We start from the raw sequence: 16,611 nt of genomic DNA, 5'->3' as shown, positions 1-16,611 counted from the left end.
ATTTTATTTCACTCAGATTAGCAGGTAAGTAAGTAGGCAGATAGCTAACTAGGATGATGAACAAGTAGATGGTAGATAGATGTAGATAGATGATAAATAGATGATACATAGTTGACAGATATATAGGTAGAGAGATATAGATAGATAATAGACAGATGACAATAGATAGATGATAGATAGATAGATAGATAGATAGATAGATAGATAGATAGATAGACAGACAGACAAATGGGTGGATGATAAATAATAGATGGATGGATAGGAAGATAGACAGATGGAGAGATGGGTGGATGGATGGATGCATGGATGCATAGACAGATGAATAGACAGGTAGATAAATGATAGGTGAATAGGTAGATAGATGGATGAATAGATAGATGAATGGTAGATGACTTTTTGTTTGTATGATGGGATGACTTGTTGTACTGATGAATTGCCTTGATTAGAATTGGTGATGTAACGCAGTGGAGAGGATGAACCTCACATCTGCTTGTCTGAGCCTTCTAGGTGTATGGGATACTGGGTTTCTATCAACAGGCCTAGATTCTTCTAAATTCAATCTCCAGAATTTTCAGATAAAGTGAAATGTGTATATAAATTGGATTAAGAATTGGTCCTAAGAAATTTCTTTGAATCAAAATACAGTGTCAGCTTATCTACTCTTAATTGTCTGTATACTAGAAGTACAATGCAGAAATACCAAACAGTTGAATGCTTCTCTGAGGAAATTGAATCTAATGCAGGCAAAAAAATAAAAATAAAATAAAACCCCTAAGACATATTTCCTTCAGTAGTTTGGCCTTTATTGTTATTAGCTTTTCTTTATCTAGTGTTATTATCCTGTGATTTTTCTTTAAATCATAAATATACATATTTGTATTGTTATGGGAGATGGTGCGGGCATGCACAATGTACTGTGGAGTCAAAGGAAACCATTCAGGAATTCCTTCTCTCCATCCATCTTGGGGCCCAGGTATCTAACTCAGGTCATCAAGGTTGCATATCAGAAATGTTTTACCTCTGAACCATTTGCCAGACCCCTTATTAAATCTTTAATTGACATAGATAGACATAGCACATTGTGCCATGTGATAATTTAGTGAGTATTTACACATAGTATAAAACTATTAGATAAAGTTAATTATTTCTATCTGCTTAAACATTTGTCAATTTCATAGGGAGCCTTGGGAGAAGAGGAGAAGGGAAGCCCAGTAAGAGGTGCCAAAATGCAGTAGGATGGTGGAGATACGTCTCATGTTACTGAGCAGCAATGTGACCTCTGTTGCAAAGCAATTAATTATTAATCTTCTAAATACCTTTCTCCCCTGTTGATCTATTTTCTACTTGTACACATTGGGAATAAGCAGTACTGAGCAGGGAAACTGTCCTTTAGTGGCATATATAGCTTAATTCCTTTGTACACCCATACTGATAGACAAAGAACATTTCATGTCTATTGAAACTTTACATTAATGGTACATGTTCTTTATTTTCAGAGTATCACTACATAGCCAACAAAATCTTATGACCATCTCAAATCTCGGTGTCATATTTGGTCCAACCCTGATGAGAGCACAGGAGGAAACTGTGGCTGCCATGATGAACATCAAATTTCAGAACATAGTGGTGGAAATCCTAATCGAGCACTATGAGAAGGTAGCTGGGAACTTCCTCACACTGCCAACTCTGCCTTAAGGACACTTGTATTATCTGTGAACTTTCCTTTGTGATTTGAGATTCCTGTAAAGCACCCATCTTGTCAGTTCCTTAAATTTCTTTATGGGGACTTTGATTCTTGTCCACTATTTATTCAGTGTCTCAGAGTCCAATGAGTAGCTCACTTCTACTCCCATCATGGATGTTTAAAGTTCCCTTCTTTAGTGACTTGTACTCAGCTCAATGCATGGATTCAGAAGGTACTGCAACATTGCTTGTGCTTAAGTATGATTTAGTTTTCTCTCTTTCCCTATGGAATTAGACTCCTATCTGTATAGTAATTCCAATATTTTTAATAGAAAACTGAGATCAGATGTGGTCATATACACGTATGATCTCAGACCATGAGAATCCAAATCATGGTCTTGTGTTTGAAGCTCATTTGTGATACATGCAAAAGCCTGTCTCAAAATGAAGGATGGGGATGCTTGGAAAGTGGAGTCTTAGTTAATTGAAGTCTCCCATAAAAGTTTTCCCTAAAAATGTAAGTTCTTGTAGTAACTATGGAAACAAGAACTTGTGAAAGCCAAATTAGGTAGACTCTTAGCAAATTTAGCCCATTATGTCTGATCTGCTTCTTCTAAGAGAATGAGCCATCCTTTCCTAATGACTACACAATGGTGTCCTTAGTCATTACATAAGGTTGCAAGCTCACAGTCCCATTAAGTAGCTACAACTGAAGGCTGGACTCATTCTATTTTTGACAGGTAGCCCCGTCTCTGTACAGCCCAGAGCCCTCAGCATCTTAGGACCGTCCCCTGAATTGCAAGGAGTTACTCCATGGAAAGGCCCATAGAACCAAGTTCCCTCAGGTTATACTTTCCTGAAATGAAAGCAAAAAGGAAAGAACAGTGCATTGTGAACAAGCATAGGTAGACATTTTCTCATATTTGATAGGCTCCCTAAAGATATCAGATCTCACTTTCACCATAAGCTATGGGGAACTGCAAAGATGAAACCCCAGAGGTGTTATTCAGGAGATGCAAAAGAAAGCAATCGTTCTTGTATCATGTCTCTCCTGTACTGCTAGGATGCTTTTCATATCCACTAAAGCATCCATTGTGTGGATGCACAGGACAGTTTCACTATTTCTTGACCTCAGTCCATTTTTCTCCTCTGTAGATTTTTCATACTGCCCCAGACCCAACCATTCCTCTTCCTCAGCCTCAGTCTCGATCTGGATCCCGAAGAACCCGGGCCATCTGCCTGTCCACAGGTTCTCGGAAGCCCAGAGGGAGGTACACGCCGTGCCTGGCAGAGCCTGATAGTAAGTGTGCTGGTTACAGGGAGTGGCTTTCCTTATTCTTCCATTCATTCTGACTTCACTTCTTGGGTAATTAGGAATAAATAGATGTTCTTGTGGGTGCTTTTTCCCCCTAGCACCCGTCTTCTAGAACTGAGACAGTCCCTGTCAGCTTCATGGTAATGTTCCTTAGACAAGCAAATTTATTGTTGCTACAAAGAGAAAAAGAAATAGTTTGCTCACTGCCTTTTTTCTGTTGCTGTGATCAAGGACACTGGGTGCTACTTGAGGCAGGTTTTGTCCTGTTGTCAGAGGAGCTGATAAGAAGCTAGAGGATGTCATACTGAAAAGACATTTTCCAGCTTTCTTTCACATTATGTTCTTAAAGAATCAGCTCTTGGATGTCAGACTGTCCCAAAGAGCATAAGGAAATAAAAAGAAAGCCAATAGCACACAGGAAATCACTAACGTTTTCTGAGCTAAGCCTCTGGGTAGGGTGGACCACTGCTTGAGCCTATGACAGACATTAAAAAATGGTGATTCTCATTTGACCTCTTTCCTGCCAGGCCCCCAGTATTTCCTTGTGGTTCATATTTAATAGAAAATTGTCCAGTAAACTTTGACTTAGGTATATTTATAAGATTTAGTATAATGTCTCTGACTTTTGATACTTTTAGAAACATTAAAAAATAAGCCTAGTTAAATGTCAGAATAGACAGACATTGTACCATTGAGTTACACCCCAGTTCAACAACCAGTCTCTTTTCACTATATTCATAGTAGAAAAATGAAAAAAAAAATCTTTCCTTCCAAAGCTCGGAGCAACTTGTAATTTTCTGGTGAAATTCAATGGTGCCTTTGAATGACAGAGACCTTGTACCTTATTTATAACTCAGAGCCACCTGTGATCAGGAAAATAAAAAAGGCAAAAATAGGTCTCTAATAGAAATATGTCTTTTCCATTGAATTTTAAAAACTACAAAATATCATGAAGGGAGCCTATTTCTCTTACTTCTAAGTCCCGAGTCACAGGCAATTTTTGTTCAACTTTGAGTGAGTCCAAAAATGATTCAAAGATCTACATTTGTCCATGGGGCAGTTAGTTCACAGTGATGCATGAAAAAAACAACCATCCTAGAGAATGTATGGAAAGTCCCATTCACCACCATCAGAGGCGGACTTTAAAGCCTTTCTCTAGGACTGAGGAATAGTCTACCATGTCAGGTAAAGGCTCACCATGCCTTTGGAGTCAGATGCCCATGGAAGGCGTGATGGACAGGCTGCATGAGGGCTTTGGTGGTGCTGTTCTGTGTTAATGACTCATAGTTACCAGCACTGTTGTCTGTCTTCTCCTCAGGTGACTCCTACAGCAGCAGCCCAGACAGCACTCCCATGGGCAGCATAGAGTCACTCTCCTCTCACTCTTCTGAACAAAACAGCACCACAAAATCCACTGCCTGCCAGCCCAGGGAGAAGTCAGGAGGGATTCCCTGGATCACAGCCCCATCATCTTCCAATGGACAGAAAAGTCAGGGTCTCTGGACAACTAGTCCAGAATCAAGTTCTCGAGAAGATGCAACCAAAACAGATGTGGAGTCAGATTGCCAGAGTGTGGCCTCCATCACAAGCCCGGGGAATGTCTCTCCCCCCATAGACCTAGTCAAAAAAGGGCCCTATGGGCTCTCAGGACTGAAAAGATCCTCTGCTTCTTCCTCTCTCAGATCCATCTCTGCAGCTGAAGGTGAGCAAGCTAGAAGCCCATGCTAGATGGCACCGTCCCAGTGTTGCTGGCTGGCCCATTCAGGGTGACTAATCAGGGACTAGGTTAATGGGGAAACCACCTGAACTTGCCTGCTTTGTTCTTGAGCTTGGGTTTTCAAAATTCTCAACACTGTGACATTTCCCACTCTGAATCTTTCCATCTTTGTGAGGTGATGTCTTATAATTGCTGTAGATTTTGATCTTCGTAAGTGATGGACTGCTGTACCCAAATTACATTCTGTACCTTCCTGTTTCTTGAGGGAAAGGCAGCCTTTTGTTATGTACTGTGCTGTGTTTTTGCTATTATTTTGGCTAATAGCACTTTGCCTGTTTTCTTGGACTTTCTTTGTAGGAAACAAGAGCTACAGTGGATCCATTCAAAGCTTAACTTCTATAGGCTCCAAAGAGTCACCCAAAGCCATACCAAACCCAGAGCTGCCTCCAAAAATGTGCAGGAGGTTAAGGCTAGACACTGCCTCCAGCAATGGCTACCAGCGACCTGGCTCAGTGTGAGTTAGAATGTGTTTGTATTCACTGTGTCTCCTGATGGTGCAAAGGGATTGAGTCTGTACTAAAAGAATTTGGGGGTTCTATAGTTAAATGGTCCATCTATAGAGCTGGTAACTTCTGTAAGACTGTGTCTACTTCTATAAGGAAAGTAAAAGTTACTGTAGGCTTAGAGTATCACTAATCTCATGGGCTATTGCTTCAAAGGCTAGTCTACATTNAGANTCATGACTTAAAGAAGAGGGGGGGAGGGGAAGGGGGGAGAGAGAAGAGAGTTAAAGTTGTTATGGCATTTAAAACTAGGATCCTTTCTATTAAAACTTTGAACTCCCCCAATATGATTGCCCCCCACATGTGAGGGTTTTCTGCCTCCACAAGGTGAGAGACAGGGTCACAAAGGCAATCAGAAGAGGGCAGTTCTCATCAACACAGTGACCAGAGAATAAAGCTTGTAGAACATAGCACATAAATGGAAGCAGAAAAGAGGAAGGAGGGATGAATGAGAGCCCGAAGAAACAGGCTATTAAAATCCAACCAGGAAGCTCTTCTTCCTCTGCTTCCATGTTACTGGCAGTTGCTGAGCATTTTCAGTGTCTGTGAGCCCTCACTGGATGTCTTCCTATGTATGGTCTCCTCAAAAGGTCTGCAGTCTCATTGCCATCAAGATTGGCAATATGAGTGAGGCCTTCTTCAGAGACCAGAACAGATGTCTAAATGTTTAAGCTCCCTGGGTTCCCTGACTGTCAGGTTCCCTATGCAGTGTTCATCTGTCATATAAGGGTCTTCCTGACATTTTCATTATTTGTTGAAGGTTTAGTAAGGCATTTTAATTTCTAAGCTCATCTCCATAGAAATGGGCTCATAAATCGTTCTGGCCATAATTGTCTTTCTGTGTCTTTAGTTACAGAATGTGTCCAATGGCTCCTGCCAGTCTCCAGAAATCCAACTAGACTGCAAGTCTCTTTTCTTGGTGTTCAGTTAAAGTTGTTAAAAGAAATTAAAATTTAGATGAATAGTCAGAGGAGATGATAGAATATATACTTTATCCTTTAGGAGACAGAAAACCTGGGTTTTCTTTTGGGTGGTTATCTTCTGAGAGTTAGATGGGAAGTGGTCCTTAGAATTATCTGTTACAGTTCTGTCAAGAGTACTAATTAAAGTTTGGGACCAGTGAGATGGCTCAGTATATATAGGGGTTTGCCACCAAGCCTTAAGTACCTGAATTCTATCCCAAGGTATACATGGTGGAAGGAAAGAAACAGCTGCTAACAGTTGTCCTGCGACCTCTCCAAGCATGCAAAATGTTATTCAACTAATAATAATTTAATGGCTTAATTACAATGATTATAAAGAAGGTTATTTAAAGGCAAATTTAGAACCTCATTCATGGAATTCAAAGTTCTATGTGTTTATTTATCAAGTACTCATTAACTGTACTTGCTTCCATTGTTCTGTAGCCAGTAGCTCCATCTTGTCCTCCCCACTCTCCAACACACACTCTGTGACTACTCAAGATGCAAATCAACACATTCATTTAGTAGACATTTTTCAGAGTTTTTATCCTTTTTGCTTTATAGCAAACACAGTAAATAATATCCCTCTGCAGTCAGAAAGAACAACAGCTCCTCCTGTCACATCAACTGTGATTCTTCCCTGATGATTCATATGAGCCAATAGCATGCTTCCTGGTGGGAGCTGAGTGGGAGAGAATGTTCTCTCTGCTGAGACCTCTGTTTTTAGAGGTGAAAAAAGAGGACAGTAAGAGCCCAGGGAGCAAGGTCTACTACAGTCTCAGGCTCCGTGAGCCATCAACTACAGCTAGGACTCTTTCACATTAAAGCAGAAAGAAATTCCACTGTGGTTCCATTTTGGAGGGCAGTTCAAAACTGTTTTGTTTTGTTTGCACAATAGTTCTGAATATCCCATTGAACAGAATGCCTTTTCTGATTGACTTCAAAAAATATAAAAATGTTGTAATTCTCTAAATATTCTTTTTAAGATATTACTCAATACATTTAAAAATATTTTTCAGAGTGGCAGCAAAGGCTCAACTATTTGAAAATGCTGGGTCACCCAAGCCAGTTTCTTCTGGACGGTACGTTCTCAAAAGCATTTACATATTAACTAAATAAAATATCGGCGGCTGTGAGGGACTCCATTGTTCTGATACAACACAATTTGTGGCAGACCTGACCTCAGTTTTTCAGATAATGAAGTAAGCCTTGTCCAGTGGCCTTTCCCAGGAAGAGTATGTCTGCAAACAGCATTGTATCAGATTGTTACCATGATGCCTTTCTTCTAAAATGCTTGGAAAAGAATTCTAGCTGGACTGCAACTCAATTGAGGAGTGCTTGCCTGGCATACATAGGCCCTGGTTTGATCTTCAACTGACCATCAACCAGATGTGGTAGTGTGCATCTATAATCCTAGGACACAGGAGGTGAAGTCATGAGGCTCAGAAGTTGAGGATCATCTTTGGCTACATGGAAGGTTTCAGGCCAACCTGGGATACATGAGGTCCTGCTCTCACTCTTGTCCAAAAGAAGGATTGTAAACAAAATTTCTAAGAATGGAAATTACTGTAACTTGTCTCTTAGTACATGTCTAATGATAGTAAAATTTGGGCCAATGGTCAAAAACATATTTTTGACTTTTAAAAGTTATTGCTGCTCTAAAAGAATCTTCCAGAAAATGCTGTATAATATAGCACAGTATTGCAGAGCTAACTAGCCAAGGAGCCTCTGTTGTTTCTGGAAGGTACTTGGCTCTGTTTCCAGTCTTGTGAGTCTGCTCCTTGCTGCTTCTATCTCAAGTTCCAGTTTCCTCATTCTCTCCAAATTCCTCCAATCTGCAGAGGAGTTTGGTTATAATTTGAATAATGAAATTGCTTGGAGGTGGCCAGTTTTCCAAGGTTTTCTCGTTAGAAGAGGTACGTCATAAAAGCATATAAATGAGCTCACTTAGAGAACAAACCTGCCTCACCTCCTGATCCTTTCAGATATACTGGGGCATTTCTGAGCTACCACAACTGGATAGCTGCTGCTGCTGCTGTGTGTGTGTGTGTGTGTGTGTGTGTGTGTGTGTGTGTGTGTATGTGTGTGTGTATATGTCTTCTGGAGGTTACTCAACCAAAGCTTCTTGGTGTTAATTTTTAGTTATACTCATGCTGTTGTTTATTGCTTTTTTTTTTTTTTTTGGTCAATTTTACAAAAGTATATGAACTTCCCACCAAGCCTGTCTTAAGCTCACATAATCTCAGGCCATCATCTGTAGTTAGAGTCAAATTCATGTTCTTGCAAGTCATACCACAGAGCTTTAACAAAATAAGCCTGACCTGTCCACCTGTTCTTGGTAGGCTAATTAAAGAGACAGGTTATAGAGAAAAGCAGAAAGATAAGATTTATTCATTGTGGACACATTCGGGAAGAGGAACAAAGAGGCCTGGTGACATCCTCCAACAAGATCCTCTTTGTGGTGTGATAAAAGATTTGTGTTTGAAGAGAGGGCAAGAGATATATATGTATAACTAAGCAGTGCTGGTCAAGGAATAGCGTGCCCCATCATTGACTATCTCTTACAAGGTGGTCTACTAAGTTGTCAGAACTGTGTAAAATGTCTCCCAGGAGAAGGGCACCTCTGGGGATACTAGGCTTCTGCTTTTTTCACTGTCCTATATGAGTTTCTTGGAGGAATTCCAGTTCCTTGGGGGCCCCATTGTTTTAATAGTCTGACAACCAAAGGGAACACTAGTGTGTTCCCTTTAGGATACTTTGTGCCTGGATGATTATAGGCGCATGCTAGTTATTAAAGGTAACAATGACTTTCTTGGCAAAAGCATGAAATACAGTTCGCATGTTGGTTTTGGGTTTGTCTGGTTTGAATTCCTACATGGACTCATCATGCTACTTTTGTACAATAATTGTTGCACAGAATGAAATCCATGCCAGAATGATCACACATACCAGTCTAGGTATGCTTCCTTCCAGAAAAGGCACAGGATACTGAGCCACCATGCCACAACAAACATCACTTCCATTTCTTTGAGGTTCTTGTTGCTTTCTGGCCTCAGCGTAGAGAATTAACCTTATATTTCTACCTGTCTGTCCTGCAGAGGCTCTCAACCTATGAATTGCAACTCCTTTAACAGGGGTCACATATCAGATATTCTGCTTATCAGATATTCACATTATGATTCATAACAGTAGCAAAATTGAAGTTATGAAGTAGCAATGAAATAATTTTATCGTTGGAGGGGCGGGGGGGGGGGGGGGGGTCACCACAGCATGAAGAATTGTATCTAAGCATTAGGAAGGTTAAGAGCCAATAGTGGAATTGCTCCACTAGATGGAGCCTTTCTATTATGAAGTGCTAAGTAGTCTTCATGTTCAGTAAAAACTGAACAGCAAGCCTATGTCACTTTCCATAAAAAGATTATTTAAGACCTTTCCTCCAGTGCACAAAATTCATGGCTGTTCAGCCTCTCATACATCATGTGTGGCATTTGCATAATACCTATTTATATCTGCCTTGATATAGCCATCATAGAATATGTAAAATATCTAACATATACATGTTTTGTAAACAGATATTATATCTGTCTTGACTAGGAAATGCTCATAAGAAAAAGATCTGTATGTTTTCAAGTCAGATACTTTTTTTTCTGAATATTTCAATGTGGTTGGTTGAACATGTGTTTGAGGAGGAGCCTAAGGATATAGAGGCTGGCCAGGACTATAATTATAAAGATAACCCATGAGCTTTAGCAAAGCAAGCTATTAGGGAAATCAGAGGGCTGTTCCATGATAAAGACACACTTAGATGTTTAATAATCAGCCTATGCATTTGTAATAATTCTGTATATTCTAAAGCTGAAATCAACTTCAAATGGGCTTCAGCAGAGATGTCTAGGCTCCCTTCATCGACCAATCCAAGTACCTATGGACTGTGTTCTTAATTTTTACTGAGACATATACACTGTAGATCACACATCACTCTCAGGGACAGATTACCCTCATTACTGAACATCATTTGTAGTGCTGCATAGTTATGCATTTCAGATGTCTATGTTTTCTATGTAAAAGGAAGATCATAATTCTGCACTTACAAAAATGACTGTGAATATATACAATAACATTTCTGAAATGAATAGCTGATGCCTTGGAGGCAGTCTCTACTTCAATTATAACTATTATAGTTATGATTATTGAGTTAGTTGTATGAAATATTCAAGCTCCTAATGTTTGTGTTTTTTAATTTGAAACACATTAGACTCTTCTGGTGTCCTTTTGTTCTGTTGAATGAAACTAAATTCCACATGAGACCCTTTCCCTGACTAATCTTCCCCATACCTGCTGGGTGTTCCTTCTAAGGAGCTCAGAGAGAGAACCCTGTTGTGGACACTGAGAGCTGACAGAGTGAGTGGAAGCAGGGGATGTCAAGACATCATTTTAGTGGATGTCCTTGATCCAGACAGCAAACAAACAAACAGACAAACTAAAATACAGCTTTGCCTCTAAGAACCATGTGGGTTCTGGCTGCCACAAAGATCCATAAAGATGTAAACAAATCACTCATGTGGCTTTTTACAGCCTGAGGAAGGGAGAGTTGACCACTCTTGGTGGAATGGTGGGACTCAGGAGGACCCAAAACTTGTCAGTAGGACTTTTCAGGGCTGTGATCAACGTGGACACATGCTTGAAGAACACAAGTAATAGGTAGGAAGAGAAGGATGCCAAGCATCGGAGGATAAGGTGAGACAGTTGCCAACAGATGCTGGGAGAAGAGAGTATGGGATTCTATGGAGCAGTGAAACCCGTAACGAGTAGTGGCTATGTATATAGGGAGGTGCCAGAGCTTAAAGAGTGAAAAAGAAAGAGTAGCAGTAGTCTTGGCAAAGTGTTTTCACTTTTGAACCTGGCAACAGAGATCAATGGAGAATGGTGGGGAGAAAGCCTGACCTGCAGTAGTAGAAGTTGCGACGAACATCAAGATCACTAGAACACCATTGAAGGTTCTGATGACTGTGGGATTGCTCTCTGCTTGCTATGGAGATAATAGGATAGTAGGTGATCAGAACAGGAAGCTGAGAGGTTGTAGGGTACCAGGGAAGCCATCAAGTTAATAAAGGCAGAAACGTCCTTGTTTGGGCATTGCTGGTAGAAGACATGGAGGGTGGAGTCAGGGGTATGGCAAGTCTTTTGGGATATAATTGAATGTGGCAGAGGAGAGGGGACTTGTCTGGTGACTTCCTCCCTGACCAGCATTGGTTGATGGAGCTTTAGTGTGGACTCTGGTGTTTTTAAACTAGACTTCATACAAAAGCCCCAACTTCTGGCTGCTCTTAAGACAGAGGTTCTGCCTGCACAGAGCATTTGGTGATGGCTGTAGAAGTTTGCTGTTGTTGCCTTTAAGAGGTGACATGAATACCTTTGTGGGTTGCAAAGCATCCATTGGCATCCATCATCACCCACACAATGAGGTGACAGATACCGGGTTTTCATCAGCAACCTCTACTGTTATTCTTCTAATATCACATGTACGCAATGTATTTACTGTATCTTCTAAGTATAAGGTAACCTGAAAATTAAAGTGGGGGAAAAAACCAAAACCACAACAAAAGCAAAAACAAAACCACAGCAAAAGGAGCATGATCAGCAGCTTCCTAACAAACCACAGCATACTTTTGTTGTCATTTTTCAAGACTAGGGTCTTCTTTGTAGCTCTGGCCATTGAGGAACTTGCTCTATAGTCCATGCTGGCTTCAGTCTCACAGAGATCTCCCTGCCTCTGCCTCCGGGGTGCTAGAAATAAAGGCATGTACCACCACTGCCCAGCCAGATGACAGCATATTTAAACGACCCTCTGCTGCTGGTTACCAGTTGTGTTGCCTCCTTAGGATGTGTTGTGTAGAAACACAAAAAGAGTTTCCAATGTGTCAGTGATGCACAGGATGTGATCTGGTCACAACGGGATCACACACTGTTTGTGAAGAATACATTGATGTGGACTCATTTGTACTTGTCTTTATGTTAACATTAATTAAGAGTAGTTTTAGCGGGCTGGAGAAATGTCTCAGAGGTTAAGAGCACTGCCTGCTCTTCCAGAGGTTCTGAGTTCAATTCCTAGCAACCACATGGTGGCTCACAACCATCCTTAATGAGATCTGATGCCCTCTTCTGGTGCTGTCTGAGGACAGCTACAGTGTACTTACATATAGTAAATAAATAAATCTTATTATTTTTTTTTTTTTTAGAAAAGGAAGTGTAGTTTTAGCAACTTGATGTGCCAGGTTGCATATTGAGAGTGCCCTCCCTTTTTATGAGGAGACAAGAGGACTGGGGTAGGGTAAGGTGAGAGGAAGGGACAGGGAGGAGGGAGCAAGGGGAAGCTGCTCTCATAATATAAAGTAAATAAATAAATTAGTTTTTAAAAGTAGTTTTAGCTATATTAGAATTGAATGTTATTTTTATAAACTGCTTTATCTTTCAGCCAAGCCAAAGCCATGTACTCCTGCAAAGCAGAACACAGCCATGAGCTGTCCTTCCCCCAGGGGGCCATTTTTTCCAATGGTGAGTATCTCTGTCATTTACTTACTTAAGTGACTCATTTGGGGGAGCATAAAGGAATGTTAGCACAGTAAGACAAGGTTCAGATTCCATCCCAAACCCAAGTTCTCAGAACTGTCTCAGTGAACACATCTTTCTAGATCCCAGCCTCTGTCATGGGAGCCTTTACTCACAAGACATACAGGGTAGTGCACTCCTGAAGTTGGCAAGAAGGACCACTAGTTTGAGGATAGCCAGAGCGACATAATGAGTCTTACAAGGCTAGCCTGGCAAGAATATCATGTTTACAAAAGTATACAGAATGAGACTATTTTAGACAAATATAATTTGTCTAATTGATTGTGTGAGTACAAAGAACTTTCCAATTTCAGAGAGACAATAAGAACATGAGTGTATAAATTATTAGCTGATGGTTTAGTTTGCAGTACTTATTTGAAGCTAGTGTCATCAGAGTAACATTTATTTGTCTCTTTCTTTGACCAGTACACCCGTCGGTGGAGCCAGGGTGGCTAAAGGCAACTTATGAAGGCAGAACAGGACTAGTCCCTGAAAACTACGTTGTCTTCCTCTAATAGTATTAGTGGATGGCAGTATCTTCATGGTATCCATGGTAACACATAATAAGTGCTATAATTTTATCTGACACAGATATGAGGGACCAGCCACTAAAAGAAACATCTATGTGTCTCAACTTTTTCACCAGCAGACTTTGTAGCTCCCATGACGGAAAGAGAAACATAAATATTTGCATCATAGCCATTCTTTTGGCTGTTTTCTTACTTTTAAAATATGCTTGTTTATTTTTGAATAAGAAGTGATTTTCAACAGTCTACTCTCTCTAGCAGTTGCAGAATTTTAGATCCTGAGCTCAATTCTGCATACCCAAAATATGGAAGTCAGAAATCTGCTGTACCCATGTTAAGATCTGTTCCTTATTGCCTGATAGTCTCTGGGGAACCTTGAAATCATTACTTTAAAAATGTAATTTAAATTGTTCATTTATTATTTTTGTTCTTTTTAAATATACTGTTTTTATGTGTGATTATTTTGCTGGTCCTAAACATTTCAAGAAAATCAGTCTTTGTTTTATCATAACTATATTTTATTTGTTTTCTAAAATGATAGTATCTGAAAGCAATAGTGTATATGATGTCTGTAAAGTAAGCGAGTGTAAGTCAAACACTGATTCTACCATAAGCAGTCCATCCAGAATATTAGATGGCTTCTCTGGCTTCTGAGCAAAAGTCAAAGAAATAAGTCTATAAAGCCTGTAAGTAAATAATTTGTTGCAGGCTAGATTTGACTTGTGAAGCACAGATGAATAACCCTTCCTTTAGAAGTCATGTACACCTATCTTGAGACTTTTATAAAATTTTCTATTAAAACACACGTGTTAATAAATCACATGTGCATATTTTTTGCTTCCTATCAGTATTGTGACATTATAGTGACCATTGTGGGTGAACTGTAAGGATGTGGTGTAACATGCAGCCTGCCCACTTGAAATGCCTCCAAGTATTTTAATGATGGGGAAGTTTGGGCTTCGGATGCTCTTGTATAAATGATAAAAGCATTGTTTGCAAATCTGAATTGGGAAATTATGCCTTCTAAACTTTTTTTAGTGGAAACAGGAAACAAACACCAAAGTACTCGATTCTTAGACCACAAAGTCTGCTTTTTTAAAAAGATTTATTTATTTATATAAATGTTTTGTCTGCATGTGTGTAAGTGTACTACATGTATGCCTTTTACCCATGAAAGTCAGAAAAGGGAGGTAGATAGCCTTGAACTGGAGTTACAGAGGCTACTGAGTTACAAATAGGACTTCAAATTGGGTCCTCTGGGAGAGCAACAAGTACTTCTAACCACTGAGTTATCTCTCTAGCCCCAGACCACAGAGTTTAAAAGCAAACAAGCCATCATGGTTAACAGGAGTGAGATTTACAAGGTTTTCTTCTATGGCATTCAGCCATAGCCTTTCCTATGAATTCCACTGAATTATAGACCTCATACAGTAGAGAGGTACTTAGTCTCCATTATTATGTTATCAACAAAGGGTTCTATATCAGCCACTTCTTCTATTATAACATATTTCAGTAATTTCAACATAAAATTCCTATGAATATCTACAATCACAAAAAGCCTTTCTTCCCCATAGCCTAAAAGGTTGTCTCACCAGAGCCTCTCCATGTGGCCTTGTTATCTAACTGACTTCTTCAATGTTTTCTCTAGTTCATATACACTCAGGTGTCTAAAGAGCTTACATGTTATAGCCTAGGGTCTCAGTTCATTCTTCATTACATCAAAATTTCTAGGGAAAATAAGCAGAGTATACATACAATGTTATGCATCAGTATATCTATGATTTTAAATGAAATAAGATAATGGATTAGAGTTAATGTGTAGAGAGTAACAGTTGACAGACAGATGCATCCAGAAATTACAGGAGCGAACTGAATGCAATGGGTGTCTCATAAAGACAATGACATGATAGGTAACTGATAAAAGTTTGGCTCCTTCTTTTTCTTTCCTCCTTATTCTAGTCCTTGTACACTGCAGTGAGGTATTGCTAAACTCCTTGGTCAAGGTAGAGCCTGATGTTTTTTAGTATATTAATAACATTCCTGTCTCTGGTAACCATTTTCTGAGACAAAAGGTAGCTTTTATAATGCACCAGTAGCCTGACTACGTGGCTTTCTGTTGAAGCCCTTTGTCATTAACCTCTTGCATAGTGTTAGATCAGAACCCCTAAAGAGAAGCTGGTTTGCTCTCAAAGACCAGCTTGACAGTAAAGATTCAATATCTTCGTCCACTGCTGATGCACAAAGAAATCCCAACTTTTCCTTTTATTTTAATGTAGATCCCAGCATTCCTGACTCCCAGTTGTCTGTGAGCTAAACCAACAGATGCTTACTGGGGACTTAGAGCTTAGTAGGACATGGGTATGAAAGCCAGCTCTGCTTTCTGATGGTGAGATCTACTCTGTGTCATTATTTGTTGAAGTTCCTTCCCTGAAACAAGACATAAACATGCTGGTTCATGTTGCACTTGTGCTTGCGATTTAACCTTTTAGAATTTTTTTCTTCATGTTAATTATATATGTAAGGAAACCATGATGATATATGGGAGAGAGGCTAAGGGTACTTTCTTCCTGAATTAAGTACCCTAAAGATGAAGTATGCAGGAGCACTACAAAAAATGAAGATGTGTGTTCTGGAGTACATGGAAGGTGTGCTGGACAGGAGAGCATTGCGGTGATGGAAGAGTCATGTCTCAAACTGTGATACTATTCATGACATGAAGAACTTACCTGTGAGACAGTGGGATGAACTGTCATATGTACACCCTGAAAGCTGCAATATACATCCAAATAAATGCCTATAGTTTGATCAATGTGAGGACGTCTTGGGGGTTGATGTAATTCCCTTGGGTGTTCTCTGCAAGTATCCTTGGGTTTGCAACACTGTTGTATTTGGCAGGTGATTTTTGACCTATTCTGCCATCCCACTTCATTTGGTTCATACAAGTTAGTCATTCAACTGAACAATTTTCCTAATGTATTGTGTGTCAGTATCTGAAAAGTACAATAAACTTTCAATCTCTCCAGTGTCCATGCAGTGTGAAGAAGCATTATCTCCCTGCTTGCTGGTGTGATTCATTGTGTTATAGGTAGGACTGAAATATTCACCAATAGCCCCATTGTGGAAAGACTTTGTCAGAGAGATAGTGGGTTAAAGATATAAAAGATATACTTTATATTTCTGTTAATCCCCAACTACTGAGACACCAAGTAGTGACAATAAAAATGCATGAGACGTC

The 16,611-nt window shown here is 39.8% G+C and overlaps 1 protein-coding gene across 2 annotated transcripts in view; it reads left to right on the top strand.

Moving 5' to 3' along the window:
- Window positions 1–16,611, top strand: part of Arhgap42 (Rho GTPase activating protein 42) — a 247,051-nt gene extending 230,440 nt beyond the window's left edge. For both annotated transcript variants that reach the window (XM_029481163.1, XM_021171512.2), the window contains 7 exons: window positions 1,497–1,656; window positions 2,839–2,983; window positions 4,317–4,700; window positions 5,073–5,229; window positions 7,260–7,322; window positions 12,716–12,795; window positions 13,276–16,611. In XM_029481163.1, coding sequence (XP_029337023.1) covers window positions 1,497–1,656; window positions 2,839–2,983; window positions 4,317–4,700; window positions 5,073–5,229; window positions 7,260–7,322; window positions 12,716–12,795; window positions 13,276–13,364 — 1,078 coding nt within the window. In that variant the 3' untranslated portion in view covers window positions 13,365–16,611. The remainder of the gene's footprint in view (window positions 1–1,496; window positions 1,657–2,838; window positions 2,984–4,316; window positions 4,701–5,072; window positions 5,230–7,259; window positions 7,323–12,715; window positions 12,796–13,275) is intronic.

The sequence above is a fragment of the Mus caroli genome, chromosome 9 (genome assembly GCF_900094665.2).
Source record: "Mus caroli chromosome 9, CAROLI_EIJ_v1.1, whole genome shotgun sequence".
In the NCBI taxonomy this organism is placed as follows: Eukaryota; Metazoa; Chordata; class Mammalia; order Rodentia; family Muridae; genus Mus; species Mus caroli.
The sequence above is the reverse complement of the archived record's forward strand: the minus strand, read 5'-3'. Positions and strand labels throughout refer to the sequence as shown.